At 34.7% G+C, this 26,882-nt stretch overlaps 5 protein-coding genes across 6 annotated transcripts; all 5 read right to left on the minus strand.

Annotated features, from left to right (window-relative positions):
• Positions 1 to 337: 337 nt before the first annotated feature.
• LOC148601579 (uncharacterized) lies at positions 338 to 3,523 on the minus strand. Of its 2 annotated transcripts, XM_088555565.1 has the most exons (7): positions 3,387 to 3,523; positions 3,138 to 3,195; positions 2,849 to 2,942; positions 2,095 to 2,166; positions 1,291 to 1,536; positions 798 to 885; positions 338 to 464 (listed from the first exon to the last, which is right to left on the minus strand). In XM_088555565.1, exons 1-6 carry the CDS (start codon positions 3,455 to 3,457, stop codon positions 806 to 808), a joined length of 621 nt encoding a protein of 206 aa, XP_088411691.1. In that variant the 5' UTR covers positions 3,458 to 3,523; the 3' UTR covers positions 338 to 464; positions 798 to 805. The 2 variants fall into 2 exon arrangements, with proteins under 2 accessions (XP_088411691.1, XP_088411692.1); XM_088555566.1 differs by lacking the exon at positions 2,095 to 2,166.
• Positions 3,524 to 5,171: 1,648 nt separating this feature from the next.
• On the minus strand, positions 5,172 to 8,578 carry LOC148601580 (uncharacterized). Its single transcript, XM_088556513.1, has 3 exons — positions 7,717 to 8,578; positions 6,601 to 6,666; positions 5,172 to 5,478 (listed from the first exon to the last, which is right to left on the minus strand). Exons 1-3 carry the CDS (start codon positions 8,576 to 8,578, stop codon positions 5,255 to 5,257), a joined length of 1,152 nt encoding a protein of 383 aa, XP_088412639.1. The 3' UTR covers positions 5,172 to 5,254.
• Positions 8,579 to 11,830: 3,252 nt separating this feature from the next.
• On the minus strand, positions 11,831 to 14,309 carry LOC148601581 (uncharacterized). Its single transcript, XM_088556493.1, has 3 exons — positions 13,302 to 14,309; positions 13,017 to 13,085; positions 11,831 to 12,553 (listed from the first exon to the last, which is right to left on the minus strand). The coding sequence occupies exons 1-3, from the start codon at positions 14,209 to 14,211 to the stop codon at positions 12,300 to 12,302; spliced, it is 1,233 nt and encodes a 410-aa protein (XP_088412619.1). The 5' UTR covers positions 14,212 to 14,309; the 3' UTR covers positions 11,831 to 12,299.
• Positions 14,310 to 14,887: 578 nt separating this feature from the next.
• Positions 14,888 to 21,084, minus strand: LOC148601582 (uncharacterized). The gene is made up of 3 exons (XM_088555346.1): positions 18,555 to 21,084; positions 16,587 to 16,649; positions 14,888 to 15,492 (listed from the first exon to the last, which is right to left on the minus strand). Exons 1-3 carry the CDS (start codon positions 19,450 to 19,452, stop codon positions 14,954 to 14,956), a joined length of 1,500 nt encoding a protein of 499 aa, XP_088411472.1. The 5' UTR covers positions 19,453 to 21,084; the 3' UTR covers positions 14,888 to 14,953.
• A 1,459-nt stretch (positions 21,085 to 22,543) lies between these two features.
• LOC148601583 (acetylcholine receptor subunit beta-type unc-29-like) lies at positions 22,544 to 25,779 on the minus strand. Its single transcript, XM_088556260.1, has one exon. The coding sequence runs from the start codon at positions 25,584 to 25,586 to the stop codon at positions 24,375 to 24,377; it is 1,212 nt and encodes a 403-aa protein (XP_088412386.1). The 5' UTR covers positions 25,587 to 25,779; the 3' UTR covers positions 22,544 to 24,374.
• Positions 25,780 to 26,882: the final 1,103 nt, after the last annotated feature.

Genomic DNA, 26,882 nt, shown 5'->3' on the forward strand with positions numbered 1-26,882 from the left:
TTCGCTATACCTATACCGAAAAATGTTTTTCTTTTTCGTCGTAAACAATATTTCATAATATAGTTTATTGTTCAGTTTTTTTGTATGTTTTTTGTTTTGTTTTGTGTTTTGCTCATTTGCTTTTTAGTGACACTGTTACAAGTACATCTGCTACTTGTATGTTTACGGATCGGAATTAATTTACCATATTCCAGTTAATTAAATCCGATTTTTTATTCCAGAAGATAGTTAAACTTTGTTCTTTTTTATTATGACCTATTTACACAGCTTAAAATCAATTATTTGATCTAAAGAATCTATCAGTAAGCAAACAAGATCCTTAATAATGACAAATACCCTAAATGCATAATTAATTTATTCTCCAAAATTAACAAAAAAAATGAATTGTGTACTCTTTCAGTTGCAAAGTTCATTTGTGTTTGCCTACACAACGCCATACTGAACATCATCATCAATTTAGAAATCTGAAAAGAAAATGTATTTTGTTTAATTATAGGAGCATCAGAAATATGCAACATTGAAGAACAAGTATGAGTTAAAAGGATCCAGTACTTATTTCACATTACACATGCAATACTTTGAAACATAAATTAAGATTAATCCTGTATCTGCGAGTCAGGTCGTTAGAAAAGGAGGGGGTGAACAGCCAGGACTCAAGATTCTTAACCAACGGTTACTCGTAGGCTATTCATCTTCTGTTTTGAAAATGTATGCATTCGCCTTTGAAAATTAACTATCCTCTAAATAGATTTATATTGCGACTTAAGTGTTATCAGAGAGTTTCAGTGACTATTTACCTTTAAACTTATGGCCTAGATGCGCATGCATTGGCAAACATTTCCCTGGCTCTATCCATTTCACCTCTGATACTGCCTAATTCTGCATCTACAAATTATTTTTTAAAAATCTTAAATGAGATATTGTAATTTTTGAACAGAATAATTCAAGATGAATTAACAAACTCAAACTATTGGACTAAACTGTTTGCCTTGTTTATTGATAAGCTGTCCGGACATTTTTCCATTTTGTTGTGTTCCTTTCTGTATCTTGGAAAACACTATCCTTTGCAAATGGTTGAGAATATTGAGAAACTCGAAAGTCAAAATCACGTTTACAAGTAAGAAGACAACAGATGCTTCTTCACTAGAACACATAATATTCAAAGAAAATTTATTTTCCAATTTGATTGTAATGCGGATGATACATGCACAAATGAAATAATTGTCACTTTTATAGTTTCTTGATAAGGCAATAAAACTTTCCTAAAATACAAAAAAGACTATGCCTCACCAATATAATTTCTTAGTTCAGCCATCTCTGCAATAACTTTGGCTAATTCAAGTTGTTTCATAACTAAGGTTTCTGATGAAGGATAACTTTGACTCTCACGGCTAAATGACATTTTCAGCCTTTCAAAATCATTCTGCATTCGCTCCAGCTCGGCTAGTTTCATCTTGACATCCTTTATCAGGGCCTCATTTCCTGTTTTGATTTTTCTTAGGGACATTTCAGCATTTGCGTTCCTGCATCGGCAACCTGAAGATAACTCGATACATGAAGAGCACTCTTTATATGACGAAAGATTTCAAAGAAATTCTTGACAATTACCGTTTCTTAAAGCGATGTTTTTTTACGTTTACCCCCGTTAGGGTTTATACTAAATATTATTGACAGTCTGAATAGGATCTGAATCTTCTTAGTAAACTTTAATTTATGGACACTCTGATGATCAGAGATACTCAGTCACCGTTTAGAATTCAATGGCTTCTGTCCTGTTTAATCTTTAAGTTTATCTCTAGCATGTTTTTACCCTTTCACGTAGTATTAATGAGGTAGACCTAGGGTAAGTGAAATAACTTTTGAAATCAGTGATATGCTTGTTTCATATTCAATTTCACCAAATCCTATTAAGCTTCCATTTGAATCCGAATGAAGTTAGTCCAAGTTACTTTGATGCTTACATGAGATTGATGTAAAATGCTGAATACGAACGTTCCAATGATTTATAAGAGTTGTGTCCCTTACCCTGGGTCTACCATCTTAAATAGTGTTTATTAGATTTTTATTTCATAATCAGTATTGATGTTTACGTACCCTCCATATATGGGATCACTTTTCCAATTTCCATTTGTTCCCGTACACATTTGAACCTCATTGCCATTAGATCTGGAGGTATGTAAAATAAAATTTTACCGAGTGCACGAGTGAGTCATAAAAATGTAGTAACGATTAGAAGCAATTGAATGTCCACAATTTTGTTTCTAGTGTAACATTAAATGTGTCTGAGAGTGATGAATCTAACGATTTGAATTAGCAAGCTCTTGTATAATAGTGGATAGATCCATTTAAGGATTGCATGCGTGATGACATTTGCCCCCTAAATTTAGGAGGAAAGTTAGTTACGTGTGTTAATTAATTTAAAATACACATTATTGTAGTTTATATGTTAGTTGATAACGTTGGATAGATAATGATTATCTTGATTAATTATCTGAATGATTAAACGACAAGTGTTTGAATGACAAATTTGTTCATTGATTGGTCGAGCGATCGATGATTGATTGGTTGATTGATCGATTGATTGACTGTGATTGTTGATTGCTTGCTTGATTGACTGGTTGGTTGATCGATCGATTGATTGACTGTGATTGCTAGATTGATTGATTGATCGATTGATTGATTAATTGGTTGGTTGGTTGATTGATCGATTGATAGACTGTGATTGTTGATTGCTAGATTGATTGATTGATTGATTGATTGGTGGATGAATTCATGGATGGATTTATGGACGGATGGATGTGTAAATGGAAGGGTGAACTAATGAATTGTTTATTGTTATTGAACTTACGTTTCTGGTATGTTGCGTTCAAGGTTTGCCTCTTGTGGTGTATGTAGGCTACAGTAAAGCACAGGAAGACCAAGAGGATATCGAGAATACTTAGCTGAAAAAGAAATTAGACCAAGTTAAACCGAGTTAAACGGAGTTAAAATGACAGTATAGTCACTTTTATGTAAACTATCATAAAAAATATCTTGCAATTTGCAAATTTGTAAAAAAAAAAAAAGAATCACAGGGATCCTACTATTAGATGAATTGAATAGTTCGTGCATGAAATAGGCTACAGATACTGATTTACCTGAAAGTCAAATCCGCTTCCATTTCGGTTTGAGGATACTGCACCGTTAATTTCTGTGCTGAAAGATAAAAGGCAATCTTTATATTTTACGTTTCCATTTGATTTTAATTAACACGAAAAAAAAACTCATTTCACTGCTGCGGGTGTACTGGGTATTGCCTAGATAAACAATATTTAAATGCAATCTTATAGATTTCATCTGATTCAGAAAATCGCTAAGCTAACTGCAGATACCTGTATCAAATATACCTGAAATCAATCGAACTGACCACAGCTAAATGTGCCAGGAAAACCAATATTATCACTACGTTTTTCATCATATTAAATTACAAAGTTATCTTCCACGAAACGTTGCTTCATGTTGTCACCCATACTGATTTTTCCCAGAATGCTGTAAACATTGCCTATCACGACGACGACGTCATAAAGGAACATAAAAACATGGCGCATTTAAGTCGGGAAAAATCGTAAATAATCGGCCGTTCCACATGAGGCAAATAAAAATACTTGTTCCAAAGCAAGGAATTGTATTTGAACAGTAGAAATATGTGAAAACATACTTGTAGAATTACTTGTTGTTAATGTTGTTAATGTTGTTTTTGCTTTACGTTAAGTTTGGTTTTACTGGATTTGTTTTGTAGTGTTAAAGTACATGTAATTGTTAGCTTACTTATATATATATCACTCTTCCGGTTGCTATAGTAAATATTTTCTCTATCACCAATTTTGCCTTCGTATGCAATCCATGGCTTTGTGTCAATCTTTGGTAAATTATTCTTATTTCTATGGATCTCTGAATTCCTTAGGACGATAATTTTTTTCTCCAGTATTGTGTAAAATGCACGGCTAACCTGTGCATGGCATTACAATCTAACTTGCAAGCATTTTTAATGGTAAAGTTCCTTCCTATTTGATAACGGGAAAAAGTCCCAATGATTTGGCAAACAAGATCTTGATTTTAGTTAATGATTTGTTTTGTTTAAAAAAAAAAGTCCATACCAAGTATTGGTCAAAGGCATACGTGTATGTAATCTCCTTGATAAGTCAAAGTTTGAGTGTAGGTTAATTAGCCTAACCTGTAAAAGGTTTAATTTGCAAGAAACATATCATATCCCCCCTTCTGTACAGTGTCATGTTATATATCATTTCAATGAATGTTTTAGAATGTGATGCTTTCCCCGCCGGTACGTGTCAATGACAATGTTTTTTTTTGTATTATATTAATAAATTTGTATAATCAAGGTTGTTGATAAAAATCACGATTCTATTGTTTGAGCTCTGTAACCATGTTTGATTATACTTCTTTCGTAATGAAAATTGATAATTATTGAAGCCGGAAGCCAGTCAATAAATATTTATGAATGGTTGTTTCATAATTACCATGTTACAGCGAGTAAGCCAGTTAACGTCAGGTAATAGAGCCTAAGCCTTGTCTGGCCAAAATTTACCTGATGAACTATCTTAGGTAGTCACCTGGATATTTAAATCTCTTAATCAGTTGACCAGTTAATAACTACGTGTAACAAAATGGAAGTACATTGTATCAAGTGACGGAAAACCGACTCTATTATCTGAAGTTAACTATATTCGTCGCTGTAAAACCCAGACGTCTGTAATAATAATCGCCCGTGAATTTTACAAATAAGTCTCATTGTGATTCTTTGAATGAATAATGATTCTTTAAAATGAGAAAGACTGTTAATGAATTTACTTGATTTTATTTTTACTTTTCCCACATCTGGACCTATGCACAATATTAACAAGTGTTATCCGTTTGGTTCCCTCGTCTGTTGTCGTTAACTTTACTTTATAAATCTTTTCCTTTGAAACTCCTCGATTAATTTATCAAATTAGTTAACATAATGATTGTATACAATAGCGTCTATTATGTTAAGTTGTGTGATGACTCCTAATAAAGTAGTTGTCCTTAAAAGGCAAAAAAAATAAGTAAATAAGTTTTGAATAACTTTCGTCTTTTTTATTGTCATTTTTCAAAGCATAATATGTTCTGAAGTAACTCTTTATAAGAAATTAAATTTAAAAACAAAACAATGAACAATTTTGCAAGCAGTTGAAACAAATACAAAAACATGTTTGAAAAATCGTCAAGACAAAACTTATGTCCACGCTCTCTTTCCTTTACCACTACCCTTCCCTTTGCCCTTCTTGTCTTTTCCAGATTTGCCTTTTTGAGGTGGCTTGTCTTGCTTAGCTCGTAATGTTGAACGTCGTAAATGTATTACCAGTACAAGAGCAATTATACCGAAAACCAGACATACCACAGTTAGACAGTAGCAAATGAGCGGGAAAAGTCCAACACAGGTGTTAGATATCACTACTCCTGTAATTACAAAAAATCGCATGTAAAAAACTAAAGTATTCACAAATATAAATAAAGGTTTTAACGTTAAACTATGATGTTTTAACAAAAAAAAAAACAAGTGGTAATAATTTTACGAATGTGCGAAAAAAAAACTGAATTTAATTGCAATTTCTAAAGGTAGAATCTGTATCTCTATCAAAACACAATCATTTTTCCCAATTGGAGGTTCACGAACGCAGGATCACTCCTTATGAATCCGCGCCTGGTATGATAAAATATTTCCCAATTAGAGGTTCACGAACGCAGGGTCACTCCTTATGAATCTGCGCCTGGTATGATAAAATATTTCCCAATTAGAGGTTCACGAACGCAGGGTCACTCCTTATGAATCCGCTCCTGGTATGATAAAATATTTCCCAATTAGAGGTTCACGAACGCAGGGTCACTCCTTATGACCGCGCCTGGTATGTGTATAATATTGTAATAAGCAATGAAACAAGTTAAAGTTTATTTTCTTGTGTGTGTGTTTTTTTTTTTGCTGAAATTCGTCATCTCAAAAAAAATTGTGAGAATATCAAACAACAAAAATAACTTGTACAGATTTACTTTAATGGGCCTATCAGGGCTGTACATTAATGGGCGTATCAGGGCTGTACATTAATGGGCGTATCAGGGCTGTACTTTAATGGGCGTATCAGGGCTGTACATTAATAGGCGTATCAAGGCTGTACATTAATAGGCGTATCAGTACTGTACACTAATGGGCGTATCAGGGCTGTACTTTAATGGGCGTATCAGGGCTGTACATTAATGGGCGTATCAGGGCTGTACTTTAATGGGCGTATCAGGGCTGTACATTAATGGGCGTATCAGGGCTGTACATTAATGGGCGTATCAGGGCTGTACATTAATGGGTGTATCAGGGCTGTACATTAATAGGCGTATGAGGACTGTACAGTAATGGGCGTATCAGGGCTGTACATTTCGATAGAATCGCACATTGGTCGTTCTATGCAAAAGTCTTGACGAAAACACTCTTTTATTAAACGATAAGTGTTTGTGATGTTAAAGTGTTTGACTGTGTCACTACAGTGTTTTGGCATGTTTTGTACACTACGGTGTCTGCCAGGTAAAACCTACCAAGTTCTCCGTTACATGCATCTGTTGCTGTAACCTGTCCTTGTGCCCATACTGCGAGACTTTTATCTAAAAAAATCAATGCCTTTTTATTTGAACGAGTGCAATATGACTTAATTCATAATTTAATTGGATTTTAGTTACAACGCAGTCGCCTATTTATTTTACGATTAGTTACTTGGAAAACATCAGTTAGTTTACATCTTTAAACGATACTTTTTTACATATCATTTTATACAAATACCATCTCTGGTAAAGTCTATTGAAATGACAAGAAAAAACTTTAGGGAAAATAGGAATGTATAGTGCTTACTAAAATAAAATAATATGTTTTACTCTGTGTTATCCTTAAGAATACCCCCAACTCAATCATCTATGGCAAACAAACTAGAAGTAGATTAGCAACAATCCTGAAAAGGGAGGGGCACAGTACATGCCATCATGCAAAGCAATGAACCAAAAATATAAGCATTCCCTCCAATAAAAGCTGAGAAATCTGTTTCGAAAATTTTCATAATGCATCACAAAAAAAACTATTAAGTAGATCGGCGAACAGGAAGTAGATAAGCGACAAATTTGAAAATGGGAAACACGGTACAATTCATCATACAAAAGCAACAAACCAAATATCTAAGCATTACCCCCCTCCCCCCCCCCCCGAAATAAAGCGCAGAAATCTCTTACAGAAAAGTGTAACGGACGGACAGACGGAAAAGGTGATTGCAATACAACAGGTATAATAAAATATGATAAAATTGCCCACACAAAAGATCTGAAGCTGTCCGAAAGAATAATCAAGGGAATAAAGATTCGAGTGGAAAACAAAAGAATACATTCCAAGCATAAAGACTATACAAGGAAAATTGATATACTCAAAAAAAAAGAACATGAAATAACCATAATAGCACATACATGGAAACAACAGTAAATGAGCCACCAAGACTTCACTAAACTGGACCAAGTGCACCGATAGAGTGAAAGAGTTCTTTGAGTTTCTATCGTCACTCTGTGTCGTGCACCATAATAAATTTTGTTGAAAAGCGGCGAAGTTCTTCAAAGTCAGTTACAAAGGAGTGGTTGTGAAGCAAAGATGCTTGAAAATTAAAATTTGATACATACGTTCTTCACCAGTTGGAGTCGAACAGACTGCAGCGCCTTCAAATGTGATATTATTAGCAACAGCATAATCATAATACCAGGCAATCGAATTACTCGTGCAATCGAGTGGATCTCCCTCCAACTTAAGATACAATAACCCTATGTTAGCGTCCAATACAGTAGCAGGCAACGTTGTAATTTGGTTGTTGGCAAGTGATAAGTAAACGAGAGCTGTGTTGCTGGTAAACCATCCTACCTCCACTGTTGTTAAACCTAAATGCTCCAGGTAGATGTACTTGATGTTTGTGAGAGGCGAAAAAAAAGTTGCTGGAAAAGTTCCCGGTGTCAAAACAACGTTTTCGATTCTCAGTTCTCCCCTAGGATCGGCTATGGTAGATATTGGTTTTATATCGAGGCTGGTGAAAGTACCGGCATCTATTGTGGACAACGTACCTCCAGATATCTTTATTCTGTTGGCCGTACCAAGGCCGTTGAACATACTTGCTATTAGAGATGTAGTACAGTCTGTTATATATACTTCTTCAAAGTAACCTAGATCAGTAAAAGTAGATGCGGAAAAAGTCAAACTCCCTGAGGAAGAGCATACAAACTGCAGAGTTGCTGGATAGTCAGAATTGACTGTGCTAAAAGAAGAAAAGCCATTAAATGTTGCGGATGAGATTGTTCCAGTGGCATCATATATAGTCAGTCTCTGTGGTTCCGAGTCTGTAAATCCCGAGAAGGAAATTGAACCACCAATTGAACCCATATCGCACATGTAATGATGGACAGAACTGTCCGATTCATCATCTGTACACCCGGTGGGATTTGCAGCATCACCGCTTCCGGAAAACAAAATCAGTAGTAGGAATAGAGCCGCCATCTTGGTACCATTGGTATGTGTGGTCACAGACCGACCATTATGTGTGACGTTTTATGCATGAGAAAGGTGATCAGTATTCTACATGTATACAGAGGTCAAAATTATTTGAATACTCGTACTCTATATGAAATGTAGAACAAATGTGGGATTTGGTAAGATTAAAGCATGAACTACAGCGATTAATTATTCTTATAAAACCGATTATTGTTACTTTATTGTATTAAAAGACTTCAGAAGTAAGTATTCACTAGAGGATTTAAAATCTAGTTAAACGTTTAGTTCGTTAGATATAGGAGGGCTATAAGTTTTACTCTCGTATGTGTTTTAATAATTTGCATATACATCTATATTGACATATTTAAAATAAAAAAAATGACTCTTAAATAAACATTTTTGCAAATTTCAGTTTACTGTACGCGTGTTTCGAGGGTTTCATTATAATTATTAAATAGAACAACTAAATACACAAAAATATCGAGAAATCAATCGAGAAGACGCTTACCCTATCGAAGCACCTGGTCGATGATCTCATTTTCGGTAGACTCTGTTACGGTTTTTAACTTCACTTTTGAGTATCTCAGTAAAGTATTCATGATAAGCATGTGTATATTTTAACACATACACAATACGTACCCGTATTTCGAGGGAGAGTAACGACGAATCCCACTCCAACCCTTTGGCAGCAAAAACGTTTTAAAACATAAAAACGAGCTTAACATTGGTGAAGCATATTATTAAAAGAGTGAACGTTTTGCCCCCAAACCTCCTCTGAACTACCTAAAAGTAACAAGCTACGAGCCTACTGCATATTAAAAATAATTTCATCTTGTTGACTTTATAAGGTATATGAACATCATACCCATTTCACAGAGCTTATTATTCGGTTATCTTACAAATATTTTTAAGTAGCAAATGTTACGATGTTGATATGGTGGAAAGTTGTTGGAATTTCCAAATTTATAGTCTGCAAATCGAACAAGAAGAAAGTTATAATTTATAACCTTAATGTGGGAGTTTCCAAGTTTAAATGTAACGAGAATAGGTATGGTGTACAATGTGCAAGTCAAAGAGACAACAACCTCACCGAGACGAAAATGTCAGTCCAAGGCCACCTTAAAGTCTGCAAGAAAAGGTTTCAATTTTAAACTTGGAAATTCCAACATGAAAGTCGACAAAAGAAAAAAAAAACAGTGGCCGTAAGGGGCTTCCGTAGACTACTAATAGTGTTATTTTATAAATTTTAAAGGAACTCTACAGATTACTTTTTAATAGCTACGGAAAAGAGAAAAAAAAACTTGTAAAACTTCACCAACATTGAATAAAGCTTAACTATCTCGTAAGCAAGTTGGAGGACTTTTACGTTTCTTTGATTAAAAATCTGAAGTATGTTCATCCTTGGGCATCGTCGAGAAAAAAAGAAATACTATAGACAAAAAGTATTAGATTTGGTTTACCTTATGAGAATATAAGAAAGTAGTTTACTCAAGGAGTTAGACTTAGGCTAAAGGACACAACTCTTACAAAATCATCAGACATGAATCTCATGTAAGCATCAAAGTAACTTGGATTGATTTCATTCTTTTTCAAATGAAAGCTTGATAAGCTTTGGTGATTTCAAGAGTTATTTCCCTTACCTAAGGTTTACCTCCTTAAATAGCAGTCTTTACAATAGGAAAATCAGACATGAGGTGATTAATGAATTCACGTTTATTTCTTCTTCGGAATTAGGTACAAACCGCACAACCAGTCTTAGTATTCCATTCGGTTTGATTGTATATGGATTGTACTTTAAAGATATACTACATTAACAGAATTCAAATGTTCTATTTAGTTGCGTATCCAGGGGAGGGTGCAGTGGGTTGGCATCCCACTTTTTATTGGATAATTTGTCATTTTCATGTGTGAATTGACAAAAAAGGCAAATAATGTCCTAGCACCCCGTTTTTCTGAAGAACCCCGACTGGCACCTCCTCCTTTTCAAAGTGTCTGGATCCGAGCCTGCTGTTGAAAGATTGTCAAAACCCAGCTTTATTGTAAAATCAAGAGTCTGACAGGGATCGAAGCCTTTTGTAGTATCAACTCTTTTAAGAATCAGTGTTCACGTACGTAAGAATGAGACAGGGGTGAAACACGATTAGGGAAAAACACACCACTATATGATTGCACCACCATAACCACAAAATTATTTTGTAACACCAAATATATCATTTCGTTTTGGTCAAAGGAGTTGAAACGCAATACAAATTGACATGTTGAGAAAGATACATATACGTGTAACCATTGTCAAAGTGATATATATTCTAACATGAAAATCAAGAAATTCTCAGATTCTTCCGATTTCGAAGCAAAACATAATAACCAATATTACGACAGCGGATCTCGAGTGTAAGTGCACCACTGATTGTTTTCTTTCGAAGGTTTCAGATTTAAAATTTTGTAAGTTCGTCTGATTTGTACAAAGACTTAAATTTAATCACCACATCAGCAAATGAGAGTTGAGGTAAATTCTAATTGAAAACAGATGGACTCTCCCCAACATCCCTGGAGTACTTGCATGTATGACCCATCTAGACTCCTCCGGGAATGATTTGAGAGTTAGTACACAATTGATATAATGCAATTACTTTCCGAGGATAGAATTCATCTTCATTTCAAAAGTTAGCAGTGGCGGGGACATCAAAGAATAAGATAAGGTTACTTTATCATGCATCTCTGATTCAAACACACATTTTTGTGGCTATGAGTAACGTTTCATTGATTACATGATCATTAAAATAAAGGTTGTAATGAGTGTAAAAGAACACATTGATTGTCATTGAAGTATTTTCATATGTAGACCTATTCGTGCTAAGTTTATGGGCATGCTTAAAATATACTTCCGGGAGATAGGGTTTGGGTAAAACAAATGATAATTTTTCTCGCGGAATAGAAGTGTATATTAAGCATGCTCATCGACCATCCTACAGTTAGCACACAAGAGTCTATAGCTTACTATTTTTACAAGACAATTTTAAGAATTCTAGGTTTATGTTTGCATTTTGTACACATTGTGAGGGTAGTATGGGGATATTAATAAACGGTTGCCATAGTAAGTAAAACCGTTATAATTATGAAACCTTTCATGTCTGATGCGCTTACTATTAAGTAGCACTCAACATAAGAATCATGCAAAATGTGATTCAAAGCCTATATATTTTCATTTTTTATATTTTGTTTGAATTGGCATAGTAAACAGAAATTAACATTCGGTTTTTCATATAACCCGTGTTCTTAGGAGATAAAAATTATATAGAATGCACTGTAGATTTCAAAATTACATGACACTCAAATACAATATAATCTACTGTATTTTCAATGTTGATTATCTCCTAAGAGCAGGCAGATTTAAATGAATGATTACACATTTCATAATATAGACCCATAAAACAACTTAATTACAAAAATGAAAATATGTAGCCTTTTTCGGGTGTATCACATTTTTCAGATTTTGCATGATTCTTACAAAGACAGTTACTTAAAACTTAAACCAAACGAAAATTTCATATAACAACATACCACTCACATTTAATTGCGAGTGAAAAAAACCCAAACTACAAACAAAAAAAAAGCTTAAGTCTTTTGTGTCACCTGATTTATACCCAGTTTCATCATATAAGGAAGACATAATCATATTACAACAATGGAAGAACAGATTTGTTTACAAAACCACGCTGTGCATGCTCTACCACCCCTTTCGGAGAGGTGGAGCAGTGGATGCTGGAGGTCTTTGAGATACGGCTCCTCGCATGAGAGCATCTTGCACTTTCATCCAGGCGATGTTCCTTTTCTTCATTAGACGCTCCCTATCTGTTATCAAATCTCGTCTCACGTGACATACAATTCCGAGAGCCAAAGCACCAATCAGAAGTGCCAATAGCAAGACACCATATGCAATCAAGTTGTACAGTGTGAAGCACTCGACACCCCAGCGTACACCTGAAGTCCGAAAACAATAATTTCAAATGTAAAGATGCACTAAATGTAAATATCAGTATAAAAATCGATGAAGAGGATGATTCAAAATATTACGACATTAGCATTTATTTATATTTATGATTTTTTCACTAATTACTCAGATACTGGTTTCTGGGTTATTTAAAATGTTTTGTTAAGTGATTGTGTTGTAAAGAGAATGTGTGGGTCCCATCTAGAAATTTACAAATGGGTATTCAAGCTTGCAAAAAAAAATAATCCAAAGAAAAGGGGGCGCTGACACCCTATTGAATTTGTGCCACTGCTGTACATAGTGAATACTGATATTCACCCAACCATCAATTTTGTCTAGATGGTTTGTATTTTTTAGGTTATGAAAGTTATCGTTAATTTCATTTTCGGAACTTGTAGATCATGAATTTAGTTTTGTTTAGAAAAAGTTCAAACGTATAATTAATAATTATACCTTTCCCCTCTGTGTTGCATGGATCTGGTATCTCGCATTCTTTGTAGTAGTATTCCCTAACAGGTCGGTCTGTAAAATAAACAATATTTTTTAAAAAGAGGTTAACAATATGAATATAAAGTAGAAAAATCAAAGCACAGCAGCCGTCCGCTCTATTCGATCTCCATTATGCACACATTGACAAGTTTGAATTGCAATAGCCGAGAGAAAATGTTGTTTTAACGAGTAAAAGTAAGAGTGATTCAAATTAATTTTAAATATATATTAAAACAGCTGAGGACTTACTTGCATATAAAGCAGGCGCAGCGCACGTAAGTCCACTCTCCAGTACGAGTCCACTGTTATTGGCGTCAATGGCGAGCCAAACCGTTTCACATGAGCAGTTCCACAGAATCCCCGTCAAGTCCAGGCTTGTTACTTTAGTCAGACCACTCATAAATCCCGTGGGTAGATCCTCAAATGTGTTGTACTTCAGTGATATTTTCTCGAGTTTTGTATTCTGTGAAAGGTCATCTGCTCTTAGTAGTGTGAGTCCTAAATTGTCTAATTTGACACTGACAAGATTCGTCTGAGAGTACAGCAATCCTAATGGCAAAGTAGTGGCTGGTAATGTTACACCATTCAAAACAAATTCCCCTCGTGGGTCCGGCAGGGTCATATCTTTTTGAATATCAAGCCCCGTCAAGGCATCGTAAGCCACTGTGGCTAACGATCCTCCATATATTTCAAAATAATTGAGATTACCAATTGCAGAAAATGCAGACGACGGTAGCCCGCTGTCGATAATACAATTACTGATCGTCAGCTCCTGCAAATGAGACATCCCTGTGAAGGTTCCCGCGAAAATAAGTAACTGTCCCTTTGAAGAGCAGCGAATTTCAAGAGAAGCTGGATAGTCTGGATCCAATGTTCCCATTCCAGAAAATCCGGAAAAGGTAGATGTCGGACTTGATGCTGGAAGATGGCCGTGAACATTGTAGATTTTCATTCGTTGGGGTATTGGACTTGAAAATGACGAGTAAGCAAGCGGTAAGGTGACAGATAGATAATCACATTCGTACACGCCAATGGAATCACCATTTCTTTCGACGTAAGTACATCCACTTTGTGCAGCTCCATCAACTTTCAAGAAAAAGCAAACAAAAAGCAATACTGTCAATTTCGCCATTCTACTCCTGTGTTCTGGATCAATCATCCGCCATATTTGTTTCTATTAATTCGATTTGGTCTGGTTCAAAACTTTGTTCCAAATATCTTAATCTTTTATAATAAAATCCTTCACGTTATTAAACGTTTAAATGTCGGAATTATTTAATCGAATATTTAAAAGTACAGATAAACATTACACGTAAAAGTGTAGACAATGGTGGCATTTTTGCATAATTAAAATTTTTTAGCAAGCTTAGATTGTACCTTCAAACTCTGTCGGGTTTTCTTCTCCTTATGCATATATATTACGCTTTGAAAAACCCATGAAATGTGTTCGATGTTAAATCAAGCGAGTTTTTGCGCCTCACATGTACGAAATGAATTACATGTAGTTCTGATCAGATGTTTTACTAGTTTATCTAATAGTCCTGCGATATTTCGCGTGAGGGCTTCAATTTAATTAAATAGTCTTAAATAACAATAATTCGAAAACTACGATGAAGAAAAATTAAAATATATATAATTGTTTAAAGACGTAGTACGCACGTGCAAGTAGGAGCAAAGAAAAAAATACAAGACGAATAATTCAACGGTAAAATATTAACATGTGTAAATCTAGAAAAAAAATAACAAGCCGCATTTAAATATCTATTTTTATTGTTTTAAGATTTGTGATGTTTTTTCTTCATGAAATAAAAAGAACGAATCAAATGTTCCTTGATCATAAACTTTATTCCCAACAAACATACATACAAGAATGTGTACATTACAAATCATAAATTTCTTCCTCAATTATTTTCAGCATCAGACACTGCACTATCGATGTCATTCGGAAACACGTCTGCTTTCGTGTTTTGCTTGTCATCGATCTTATGAGTTTCAGTGTTTTGATTTGTGATGTCAGCACTGACGTCTAGTTGAATACTGTTTCCTGTTCTTACACTCGAATCGCTAGTTATCACATCTCTCTTTGTGTTATTGGCAATATCCTCTTTTTCTAGATCTGAATAACTTGGCGGGAACGGCTGTATCTCGTTCACCGAATTCATTCGTTTCCGAACTGCTCTCAGAATAGGCGGAAGTCGACTGCCCTTTGCTCCTGTAGAAGCAGGAGGTACCATATTAACAACGCCTTTGTACAGTGAGTCTTGAACTTTGATCCAAGCCTTCTTTTTCTTCTGGTTTAGGCGGTATTTAGGAAGAGCAATATGGACACGTGCATTCAAATAGAGATAAATTGAAACCAACGCCATGACGCAACTTCCACAAATGATGACATAACCGAAAAGCTGGAAAATGGTGTAACATAGAGGATCTGCATTTATGCCTGAAAGTAATTAAAGAAATCTTAATTAAGACATGAATCAATATGCAAATTCATACAAAGAAAATTAAAAAAAAAAACATCTATTACATATACATACATAAGTTGACTGCAAACCATAGTGGTGCACCGTGTTGGGAAAGATGCCACGTTCCTCGCACGTTAAAAAACCCTACTGTAGTATTCTCCCGGAGTAGGAACCATAGGGCTCCGCCACAGGAGGCTAAATTGCCCGACCCTACCCACCTCTCCCTATTTCTAGTGGCAATCAAAATTTCTCGACCTCATTGTCCTTGTGTCCCATCCCATTTTTCATTTCATCATCATTTCATGTTCATTGTATCATCCACTTCATGTTCATCGCCTGAATATAGCTGAAATATTGCTGCTCGGGCGTTAAACCCCAACAAACAAACAAACAAACAAACTTTCTAGATGCATGCGATGTATAATTCTTATGGTGCTTTTTTTCTAAATGAATACTTAAAATGCTTGGTTTATTGCACTTTTCCATTTATTTGCTGATAACCTTGTCAAAAAATCATTTGCAGACAAACTCAATTCATATCTAAAAGTAGCTTTGCGTCTTTTAGTTTAATTCGTGGAAACAAATCACTAAAAAATGGATATGAAGTACATTTTGCACACTGTTTTGTTTTGCAGATCAGTAATAAAGATGCCTGGTTTAGAAAGATTCCTGGTCTATTCTCGGTTTAGGCAAGTTTTTCTTTTGACTAAGATATATATATATATATATATATATCACCAACTTTGGGACAGTTTACGACTCATGAACCGCGAAGCGTTATATGAATAATGTAAGTTGTCTCTTAGAAACTAGATAATATGGACTGTTTTAATAATAAAACAGTCCATATAGTCTAGTTTCTAAAATATTCCAGTCAATCATATTTGGTCCTTAATCAAGAGGTTCTTCGATTAAGATTTATTTGAATCGCGGAGTGCCCACCAATCGACGTTTATGACGTCATATTACCTAGTTAGTTGATACAAAATAATCTATACTATCTGAAGAGAGCCCACCAATCAAAAGGCTTATTACAAATCAAATAAGATTAATATGCAATAAAATATACCTGGTATACTTCCACATGGATCATATGGACAATTCTCATCGTGGTACTTTGTGGCCCTTTGTACTAAAAAAAATAATAAATAAAAATATTGTTTTAAACTCGTATAAAGTATAACTTCGTTAAAAATAATTAAGATTGGATGCACAGTGTGCGAATAGAGATAAATAGCATTAAATTGAACTCGCAGTCATTTCCATTTACTAGGTAGGAGATATTTGAGTTGTCTCTTGGCACAAAATAACTAAGATTGGTTACAAAATGCAAGAATTTCATTTTCACTATTGAGAATATCAGGACTTGACTTATTGATTTGTTTCTCACATGCAAATTAAAAATGGTGCAAACTGTGAGAAGCTGTTCTGTGAAATTTAATTGTGGCACTAGGTAATAAACTATAGAAAATTTTAGACAACGGATTGCTTGTCACTAATTTGCTGGAAGTCGGCCTAAACCCCACCATCCAAACAAAATTTGTGAAAGTATGCTACAATAATACATGTACATTGTATATAGTGCTACAATAACAAACCGGTAAAGCTGCATTAGCTGCCAAATTTGTTCAGTTCTGATTCTACTGAATTTTGCTGATTCAATGAAATAAATTTGTAGTAATGCAATTAAAACTGGTGTTATTAGCTATGTCGTTAAAACAAGGTGCTAAGTCGTTTAAACGAGTTACCTATGTCGTTTAAACTAGATACGAAGTCGTATAAACGAGTTAGCTATGTCGTTATAATGAGATACTTAGTCGTTATAACGAGATACTAAATCGTTATAACAACTTAAAAATAAGTGAACACCTGGCACTAATGGGCTTCCGTAGGTAAGCACGTGTCTTGTTTGCATTTCATTTCATCTATTTCTTAATTAGTTTTCAAATAAATAATGACAATTACTGGCCATGTTTGTGCCACATTATATCACAAAACGTAAATTTCAAAAGGATCCTTGCGTTTTATTCGAACTTTTTTTTCTTTTACGGCTTGAGTCCGTCGGTCTTCCTTGCCGTTGATTAACCACTTTCGCTTTGCAATCAGATTTTTTTTTAAAGAATCGACCCTTACAGCACTTGCGCGGATTAAGGTCATTTGAAGTTACATGCATACGAATTTATCAAGGTCGAGTTTTTGTCTTGCAAGACAATTAATGTATTGACACCTATTTCATGTTTTTAATACATTTTATTTGTGGATATCAAATGAAATTACACAGGAAAAGTACAATTTAGTAGAAATGTTTCAAAGTTAAGGCATATTTCAACACAAACAAAAATTTATGAAAAAAATGACAGCTAATGCAGCTTTAACAATTAATGGAAATATTCCATTTACACAATTTTAAAGTCCAGTATGGGATCCAGGGGTCCGTGTTGGACCCTATTTTGTTGGATTTGTTTTCAATGGTGTCGATACATGTATCATACATTAATTTTGGGGTGTAGCTTAGACTTGACTATATGTATAATATGCATCCTTGTATTTACATTCTATGTTGATCCTCGCCGTTCATGCTATGTATCTACATAATAATGCACTAGCAAGTAAAATGATAGAGTAAGAGTACCCATATCCCATTAGACTTATTTTACGTACTATATACATGTACTTTGTGTGTATTTGTATGCCGTTGCAGATCCTCTACTGTCCAATACCATCAGAGGCTGTTCTAGTATACAGTTACACCATGTGCTAAATTAATGTTCGCGCTTTAGATTTACTTACGAGGGAGCATCACTCTGTTAACGAAAGCCTAGTTGGCCGAGTGGTCTAAAGCGTGGACTACGTGAAGACGGTGGTATTGCCATAGATGTCAGAGAAGAGTAAGGGTTCGAATTCCGCTGAGGGAGCGACAAAATTTGCATTGCAAATTTGCAACCTCCCGTCGATTCTAGAGTTTGGGTGTAGCTTAGACTTGATTATTTATACAAATATTTATATAATATATTTTATATATATAAAGTAAACCTACAATTATATGAGGCAGGTTCTTCGCAGACAGCAGCTCCTACAACTTTAACGTCCTGATCAGCCAAATAATCTAAGAACCACACATCGGAACAGCTACAGTTCAAAGGGTTAGATTTTAAGTTCAGAAACATTAAACCATCCAAACCAGAGAAAAGATTGTTCGGAAACTCTTGTAACTCATTTCCGGCAATGCTTAAATTACGGACGATCGTGTTTTGCGAAAACGTAATGACGTCAATTGAACTGAGTCCAATGTTCTCTAAAATAAGAACCGAGACGGTTGTGATTGGATCTAGAAACCCGGACGCAAGAACACCGCTTGTTATAGGAACATTGTATATTACAAACTCTCCTAACGGCGTTGGCGACCCGGATCTTAATATGTTCATTCCATTCAAACTATTTGATTGTGTAGTAGCTATCGATCCACCTTCAATTTTGAAATAATTTAGTGTCCCAAAGTCGGCAAAAACGTCAGTAGGCAAGTCTGTAATATCGCAGTTAGTGATATAAAAATCCTGTAGATATCCCATACCGTCAAAGGTTCCGGCACTTATAGTCAAGGTCCCGCCATTAACGCATTCTATTTCAAGGGAGGCTGGGTAGTCTGTGTCCAACGTTCCCGTGTTGAAAGAACCAAATCCGGCAAATGACGGTGATGGAAACGTTCCGGAGGTGTTATAAATTCGTATACGTTGTGGGTCTGGTGATGAAAAGTCTGTCATTGTTAAGGGTAATGTTATTTCGTTGAAATCACAATCATAACGTCCTATCAAACTTGCTGTATCGTCTAATGCACACCCGACTGGGGCCGCACATAATACAGAACGAAAGGAACACAGCAATATGCACAAAAGAGCTAAAAGTCCAAAATAAGCGGAACAAAAAACCATTTTCATATGTTATTTCATAATTTGTGTATAAAAGATATGGCGAATATTTTGTTACTTTGGAATAAAGAAAAAATTAAGCTTTAAACTTTCTTTATTATCCCTTTTAAAAATAAGACAATTTTATGAATATACAGCGTATTGAAGTCTTTAACTTCATTTAAAATAGATCAATAGGACATATTTACTTGAAAGACTACCTTATTTGTCAGGTTGAAATGATTTAAATACTCTTTCTGACTTCAGTCAATTCAGACAATGCAATGATAATTAGACGTTTCCTTCTCCAAATGTTACACATTTAAAGTATAATTTTCCGTAGAAGGCATGGTGGCTGAGTCGTTAAAGGCACACGGGTTCATGTCCAATATGCGTCCTTGCATCTAGGCCCCTTCATATACCCTAGCCAGGATCTTAATACTGACTTTCAAGCCTGGAATATCGGACTTGCTTTATCTAGATGCCTACAGGACTGGCGATCATACAAGATGCTAACATTAGAAAAACATTCGTAAATTAATCACACAACAACATTGTTCTTAGTTACCTGTTTCTTTCTTGAAGCAAATGGGTAAATATTTTCGTATTTTTTCTCAGTTCAGCATTTGGTTGGTTTTGTTTTCATTTTTATGTTCATCAGGAATTCAATATTTTGGCAAAAAAATAAATCTTAGCTGTTGATTTTTTAACCTCTGCTTTAGATAATTCCGATAATTTAAAAGAAGAAACTGCTTTATCAAACACAATAAAACCCGAGGTATGAAAATCACCATGGTGTATGACCGAACTCAAACTTTTGTTGTTTTTGCTTTTTGTTATTTAAGGATTGACATAGCAGTCACATAAACCCTGTCAGCACCCTCTGCGGAAAATAAGATGAAACTATGACAATTCGTCCCGTTTCAAAGTGGTACCTTACTAGCAGTAACATGCATGGTATTTATAATTCGAATTTAATAATAGGTGTGAGTTTTTCATTGAATTTCGGTAAAAAGTGACGCAGTTCACGAGTGCCTCATTTGCTCTCTCCATATATGCAATATTATTGTTCTATGGTGTCCCGGAGAACGGATTTAAATGCCTTTTTACTGCTTGTACAATTAAACTAAAATCCACGCGTAAATATTTCGTGAAAACCCGCTTAACCTATATTTTAAATAGCTCAGAAATATTTGTATTGTAGCCATGTGTCGACGAAATACAATAAGGTCAAAATGGAGGATTTATACCAAATTTAAAGCATGTTAATTATAATATAAATCAATTACATGTATAAAAACTTTATAATAACAAGTACAATCCATGTAATATATTGATTTTTCAGTTTCCTCAATTTGTATTTCTTTTTGGAAGCTTATTTTCGCATGTATTTTAGCGCACGTGTTGAAGGCATTCGTTTAATATTCTGAGTATTTATTGAGCACCTCTTATTCCATATGCCTGTTTAGTAATTCCTTCGTTTTGTTTGTCTTTTGAAAAAAAAATAAATTGTAAACGGTTTATACAATGTGTTGTTTAACAGAGAACAGCCGAAAGTAAATAAAGTTTATTTGCTCGAATTTCAAATGATCTGTGTCAACACTAAACAAAATAATTTGTGGAAAGTTTTGTCTGGTATTTCGAGCTATACATGAATCAGCCCTCAAGAACAGCGGACTTTCGCATTTGAAAAATACAGCGCACTAAAAAGCTGAATTCTATACGTTGTAGGTTCGCAGACAAATATTTATTTCACTCATTTAAACATGATTTTTTTATGTAAGCACCTTTGATATTAATATTTAAAATCCCCATCACATTGCAGGAAAAGGTCAATATAAATGTAATAGGTCATCTCCCCAGTTCTTATAAACTCTTTCATTTTCAGTTACATGTATCGGGTTTTGCTATATTTCCTGTGGACAAAGGGAGACTATTGTTGAATCTTTGCTAGAGGTGTCATACCACTATTTCTTCAAGTTGTCCCCATCAATTTTTAGGTTAAATTGAGCTGTTTATTTATAAGGCTCAAAGCAATTTTACATTAGCACAGATGGTGCAGGAGGGTTTTCATTGTAATTTTCGCCCTTTATCTTAACTCTCATAAACAAACCAACAAACCAACAAACCAACATAAATCAAAACATTTAATCAAAGATTTAATTCAAATCATTATGATATGGGTCTTGGTTTGGTCTTAAGCATGTTCGTCCAGCTTTATTTTTATTATAATACCATGTTTGACATCTTCCGTTTTTGTTGTTGTTTTGTTGTTGTTTTGTGTTGTGTTGTTATGTTTGTTTGTTTGTTTTTTTTTGTCACAAACATAATTATCATGTTTATTGACAATAAAGTTATTTGATTTGATTCGATTTATTTATTTTTGTTTATTGATCAATTTCATGAACTTGAGGACGAGAACGAACATTTGACCAATCGAACAGACCCTTCCTTGTACTGGTCTAACATGCTGAGCCGGATCTTTCATTACTCTTTCAATGTATGCGGTTGGAATGCCGTTCTTCCATACCCCAACCTTTGACTTCCGAGCGCCATATTGCAAACCGCTCGTTCCGATGTTCTTTGAAATCGGCAGAATAGAGTAAAATATTTACCTGTCCATTTAAAACATTTAATACAGTTTCTATACCTTAAACTGAAGAAAAAAAGATGACCTACCTGATGAGAAAATCCAACAATCCTGGAAATCCTTTGTAAAAGCAGTTTTAACGAATTGCACATTTGGTTTTAAGCATTTTCAACTGGTACATCAGTTTAATACAGTTACGGATTTTAATTTGCGAAACGATAATATTAACTTAACCAATGAATTGCCTTTACCAACTTAAAGTTCGTTTCGTCAAAAATATATTGTATTCCATAAAAATAGTGACCTAATTCAAAATGGACGGTCACTTCCATAACTGTCTTCATTACAATGTTTTCGAGGAATTGAACAAAAATTTAGGATTTTTATCGGTTGATTTTCGGTGGGTTCAACTTCTTTTTTGTAAATAAGACTTAAAATATTTTAAAACACGTGTTTAGCTAATTCACATGTGCGGGGGCTTTCAACATTTCAGATGCTAGAGGTTAGCATGGCATCAAATCAGAACCTCTAGCACTGCTGTGGTAGATCTTTAATGTGCTAGCTAGCTCACAGGTATGCATGCCATCCCGTTCGGACACATTATTCTGACTATAAACCAACCACTCGTCACTCTATCCCCTAAATACCGAATGCTTGGTCTTAAGGTGTGACTTGGTCGGGGATTGCACACACGACCTACTAGACTCGGTGCAAACCACCAATGCGGTTCCTTAGATTAAAAGGAAATATCAATGTGTTTGTAACTCTACTATTTCAACAAATATTATACTAATTTTTGTCAAAAAATATCAAAATTATTCTTTATTTTCATCAATTTACAACGCTGCACAGCGTACCAAAAATGTCTTCAACAATAGAATATATTTCTTCCGGTTTCATGAGTTTTTAAATTTTTCGGTAAAATGTATGCGTCACACTTAGTAAGTTCATCTTTCAAATAAAATTATTATGAAGGATGTTAATGATATTAAAATCAGGGGCGTAGCTAGGCCTGTTTTATTTGTACGCAAAATTACGGCGGGGGGTCTTGGAGGGGGGTCGCTCAACGCCCCCAGTGAGCCATTGCATAAAACCTTATTTCATCTTTAAAAAGTGTGTTTTTATTTTTGTTACTTTTCCGAAAGTACGCAACTGCGTATTTGCGTATAGGCAGCTACGCCCATAAAAATAGTAAATTTCTTTTAAATTCTTGCACGCCTAATACGGGAACAGAAATTTAAAGTGAATCTTTAAGGCGTAGATTTTAATAAATTATACAAAAAACTACTTATATGACGATGGAGATCTTGGCTACACGCGTCGACGTTTCTTTTAAAACATTTCAATCATGAAAAATGTTTAGTGTCATTTGACCTCAATTTAGTTTTTCAAAGTATATGGCCGAAAAACCTTCCGAAAAAAATGTTTTATAAATACAATGTCTGTCGGTCTGTCCGTTCGTCTACTTTCATTTCTTCTAAGCATAACTCTGCATAAACCGCTCAAGAAATTTTGTTATTTGAGGTTTTGGCATCGTATGTAGGTTAGCATGAAGATTTATTATTATTGTTGGAGGACTACAAAAGGAGATAATCTACTTTGTGGGTCTTGCATGTTAAGAATCAGGCAGTAGGTGGAACATGGCATGAAAAAAACCCTTTCATTTTGATAGTGTAATTTGACTATTTGCACCACCACAATCAAGGATAACAGACAAGATTTTCCATATCATGCTGGCCCATTGAGTTACAATTTCATTGAAATGAACATTTTAAGGGCAGATAAATCTGTCAAAAACCTCATTTTTCTAACATCCTATTGAAAAATTTCTGAGCAAAGGTAGCGAAAGCATCCTTAATGAAATTATATTGTCAGATCGGTAGGGTTTTGATATGCATGTTTCTAATGTTTCCCATTTTGACTGATTCTTACAAATACTTACACTTTAAAAGTTCAAACCTTGTCACGCAACATTGAACAGTATTTGAAGCCGGAGTGGTGGAAATATTCTTTTTGTGAACTTGCTCAGCTCATACAATGTAGTTACGCGTATTTCTAGTTTTTATCTGGGTTAAAGGTGTTTTTAAAAGAAGAATTTTCGGTTTATAAGCAAAGATATTTACATAACAACAAGACTGGAAGCTGGGAACCCCGCTCATTAATTATTTCCTCACAACCAAATTGATGTTACAAAACATTTGATACGTATAACTGCAACTGAAGATAGGTTAAATCACGTTAATATAACTTTATTGGTCTTGGGATAAGTATCTATGATGGCATTATTTTTGCGTTTGTTCTTTAATACCATTCTTATACATACCGCCTATTTTATGACAATTCGTTTTTTAGAAAAAAAAATCTATGTCGATACTTTTCCAAAGAAAACTGAAATTATAACCAAAATGATAGCATAAGAAATGATCGTACTTATGGTGTCTAATCCCATGCTTACATCCTTCCATGTGCAATCGTATACTTCCTGGTCAGTCATTTTATTACTTCGCACATCTTTATCTACGGCGTTGGATTTAAAAGGAGTGACTTTGTCGTTTTGATTCCAACGAAACCGAGTGGCAAAAATCTTCCAACATGCGTTTATGTTTTTATCGTTATTACGGTGGTAAATGGCAACACTAACGATTGCAACGACAACAATTCCACCGCTTACTACGATTGTCACGATCATTATAAGGAGCAGAAAACACATTGGATTCGAAGATGCTGGGATAGCCGCTGACACCAGTGTCAAGAAAATTGCGTAGGAAAGTAAAATCGTCATAGCTAAACCGATTCTCTCCCCCGAGTCCACCGGAAGTAAGAAAACGAGTGGGTTTAAAAGACTAAACATGATTGACGGACAAACTACGAGTACACTGTAATACAGTGATTGTCGTTTGATGGTCAGAAACGCTTGAAATGTCGAGTATCCATTCCAGGAAAAAAGTTCGACGTGTATATCCTGCAAGTCCCAATTAGAACTAGGCGTGTAAAAATCCGTATTAATGCCATTCTTCGAAATTTCGAAGATAATGTCATTTTCAACAAAACCCCAAGGGACGAATCTTAAATCACACGTTTGTGTATCGTAAGGAAACTTGTAAATATCCGTCTTACATTTCGCTGATAGAATTCCACCCATTGGTAACGATATGGTGCCGTTATACTGAATCATGGCGTTGAAGTTTGTGTTCTTACCTATCGTCTGCAAAATGTCAACAGCGTTAGCTAGAGTTATTGGAGGTACCCAAATATTTTTTGCAGGCAAATTTATATACTGAATGCCACTGTAGGATGACGGGGTCCATGTTATCCCTTCGTCTTGCCACGTGGCCCTTACACCTGCAAGAATAACTATAGTTTCCTGGAGCTCGTCAAAGTTCGTTAATGACATCAGGTAAAATGTAAGAGCAACTTTCAACGGTGTCGTTGCATTGTGACGTGGTAACACTTGATTACTATTCGAAGCAAAAACGTCGGTGTAAAGATTTTTGTAATCAGTCAAGTCCTGCGCAGAAATTGTTATCACGAACAGCAGTATTACTGACGCAGATGTAATCAACGCCGACACCATTGTAGTGTTTCTAAAAGGTTAGACGGTTTCACTGAAATGCTATTAAATCTGATACCTCCAACCTAGGATAATTTCAATCCTCTTTAAACACCCTTACAAAGTTATTCTATCCTATACAAGATGTTTTCTTTTTTCATTTGAATACATTGGCCTTTGTATACAAAGCGTCAACACTTGGGCGTTAAAGACGCTGTTTGATTATGTGCAGAATAGGAAGTCTATAGTTATGTTATTTGCATTCTGTGTTCGTCAATATTAAAGGAAACAGAAACTAGGAAATATTGACAATATCAAATAATGCGATGGTTTAATCGATGGGTACTGAATACTGAAGTAGCAGACTTTGTAAATATCGGACAGGAGGGGATTCGTGTATGTCAAAAACCCAAATAAGAAACTTTAAACTCGTTACTCAATAGAAACTGTTATAGACCGCTTAACCATTCGTTTGTAGTATATTTTAGGTAGAAATTGTATATTGTATATGAAATTGGCATTTGCAAAAGTCAGTTCTCGATTTTGTTTATCTGTGTGGGAGAAGAATACATAATTTCTAAAAAAAAAAAATACAGAACTAATTTAAGATACAGAAAAGAAATGTGTTACGTCTAAATATACAGAGGCATATGTATACCGAATGAAAAAAAATGTGTGTTCGGTGGGTTATTCTTAACCACGAATTACCTCTACCAAATTCAGTGTCTGAATCTTATTTGGATTTGTATTTGGATGAATTACTAGTTAATGAGCGTAAAAGTTATTTGATCAATTGAAACAAATGTTATTATTTTATGCTAGCTGTTTCATTGTTTGTTGATCTAAGATATGATCAAATTCGAGATTATTCAATAACTGTTTCTTAATTATTCTAAAGGCAGAAATCGCAGTTAATTATTGTAAGAATTGTATTACATGTACAGGTTCGAATTGTGGATATACATGTAACAATTAAAGGAAGTACAAAATGTATAATGGAGGACAAATTAAGTCTTCATACATGTAACGGTAATCTACATTTAACAAATAACTTTTATATTCTGACAGGAAATGAATAAAAAATATTTTTGCGTTTTTATGGACATTTTAAGAACCACGTGCCAAGACAGGGCAAATTGGTAGAGATCAAAGACCAATGTAAAACAGTTTACCACGTAATTTGAATGTTAGTAGAGCTAAGATCAAAATTCATGAGATATTATGCAATCTAATTAAAATTAGACCTATCAATTGTTCCATTCAGTCGCTGCATGTTGGATCTAACAACACCCCATTTTACTTTCTGTTCTGATGACCTTT

This window comes from Perna viridis, chromosome 12, assembly GCF_037379345.1.
Source record: "Perna viridis isolate PV_CMFRI_1.1 ecotype Kerala chromosome 12, ASM3737934v1, whole genome shotgun sequence".
NCBI classification, from domain to species: Eukaryota; Metazoa; Mollusca; class Bivalvia; order Mytilida; family Mytilidae; genus Perna; species Perna viridis.

Coding starts and splice junctions, on each gene's coding strand:
- LOC148601583 (XM_088556260.1), bottom strand. CDS start 25,586: ATGGTGTCGGCGTTGATTACATCTGCGTCAGTAATACTGCTGTTCGTG.
- LOC148601580 (XM_088556513.1), bottom strand. CDS start 8,578: ATGGCGGCTCTATTCCTACTACTGATTTTGTTTTCCGGAAGCGGTGAT. Junction 6,667..7,716: donor GACTCCAACTGGTGAAGAAC/GTATGTATCAAA, acceptor TGATTTTTTTAG/ATAAAAGTCTCGCAGTATGG. Junction 5,479..6,600: donor TGCATGTAACGGAGAACTTG/GTAGGTTTTACC, acceptor TTGTAATTACAG/GAGTAGTGATATCTAACACC.
- LOC148601582 (XM_088555346.1), bottom strand. CDS start 19,452: ATGAAAATGGTTTTTTGTTCCGCTTATTTTGGACTTTTAGCTCTTTTG. Junction 16,650..18,554: donor AGAACCTGCCTCATATAATT/GTAGGTTTACTT, acceptor TATTTTTTTTAG/TACAAAGGGCCACAAAGTAC. Junction 15,493..16,586: donor TCCATGTGGAAGTATACCAG/GTATATTTTATT, acceptor AATTACTTTCAG/GCATAAATGCAGATCCTCTA.
- LOC148601581 (XM_088556493.1), bottom strand. CDS start 14,211: ATGATTGATCCAGAACACAGGAGTAGAATGGCGAAATTGACAGTATTG. Junction 13,086..13,301: donor TGCGCCTGCTTTATATGCAA/GTAAGTCCTCAG, acceptor TTTATTTTACAG/ACCGACCTGTTAGGGAATAC. Junction 12,554..13,016: donor ATGCAACACAGAGGGGAAAG/GTATAATTATTA, acceptor TTCGGACTTCAG/GTGTACGCTGGGGTGTCGAG.
- LOC148601579 (XM_088555565.1), bottom strand. CDS start 3,457: ATGATGAAAAACGTAGTGATAATATTGGTTTTCCTGGCACATTTAGCT. Junction 1,537..2,094: donor AGTGATCCCATATATGGAGG/GTACGTAAACAT, acceptor AGTTATCTTCAG/GTTGCCGATGCAGGAACGCA. Junction 886..1,290: donor TGAACTAAGAAATTATATTG/GTGAGGCATAGT, acceptor AATAATTTGTAG/ATGCAGAATTAGGCAGTATC.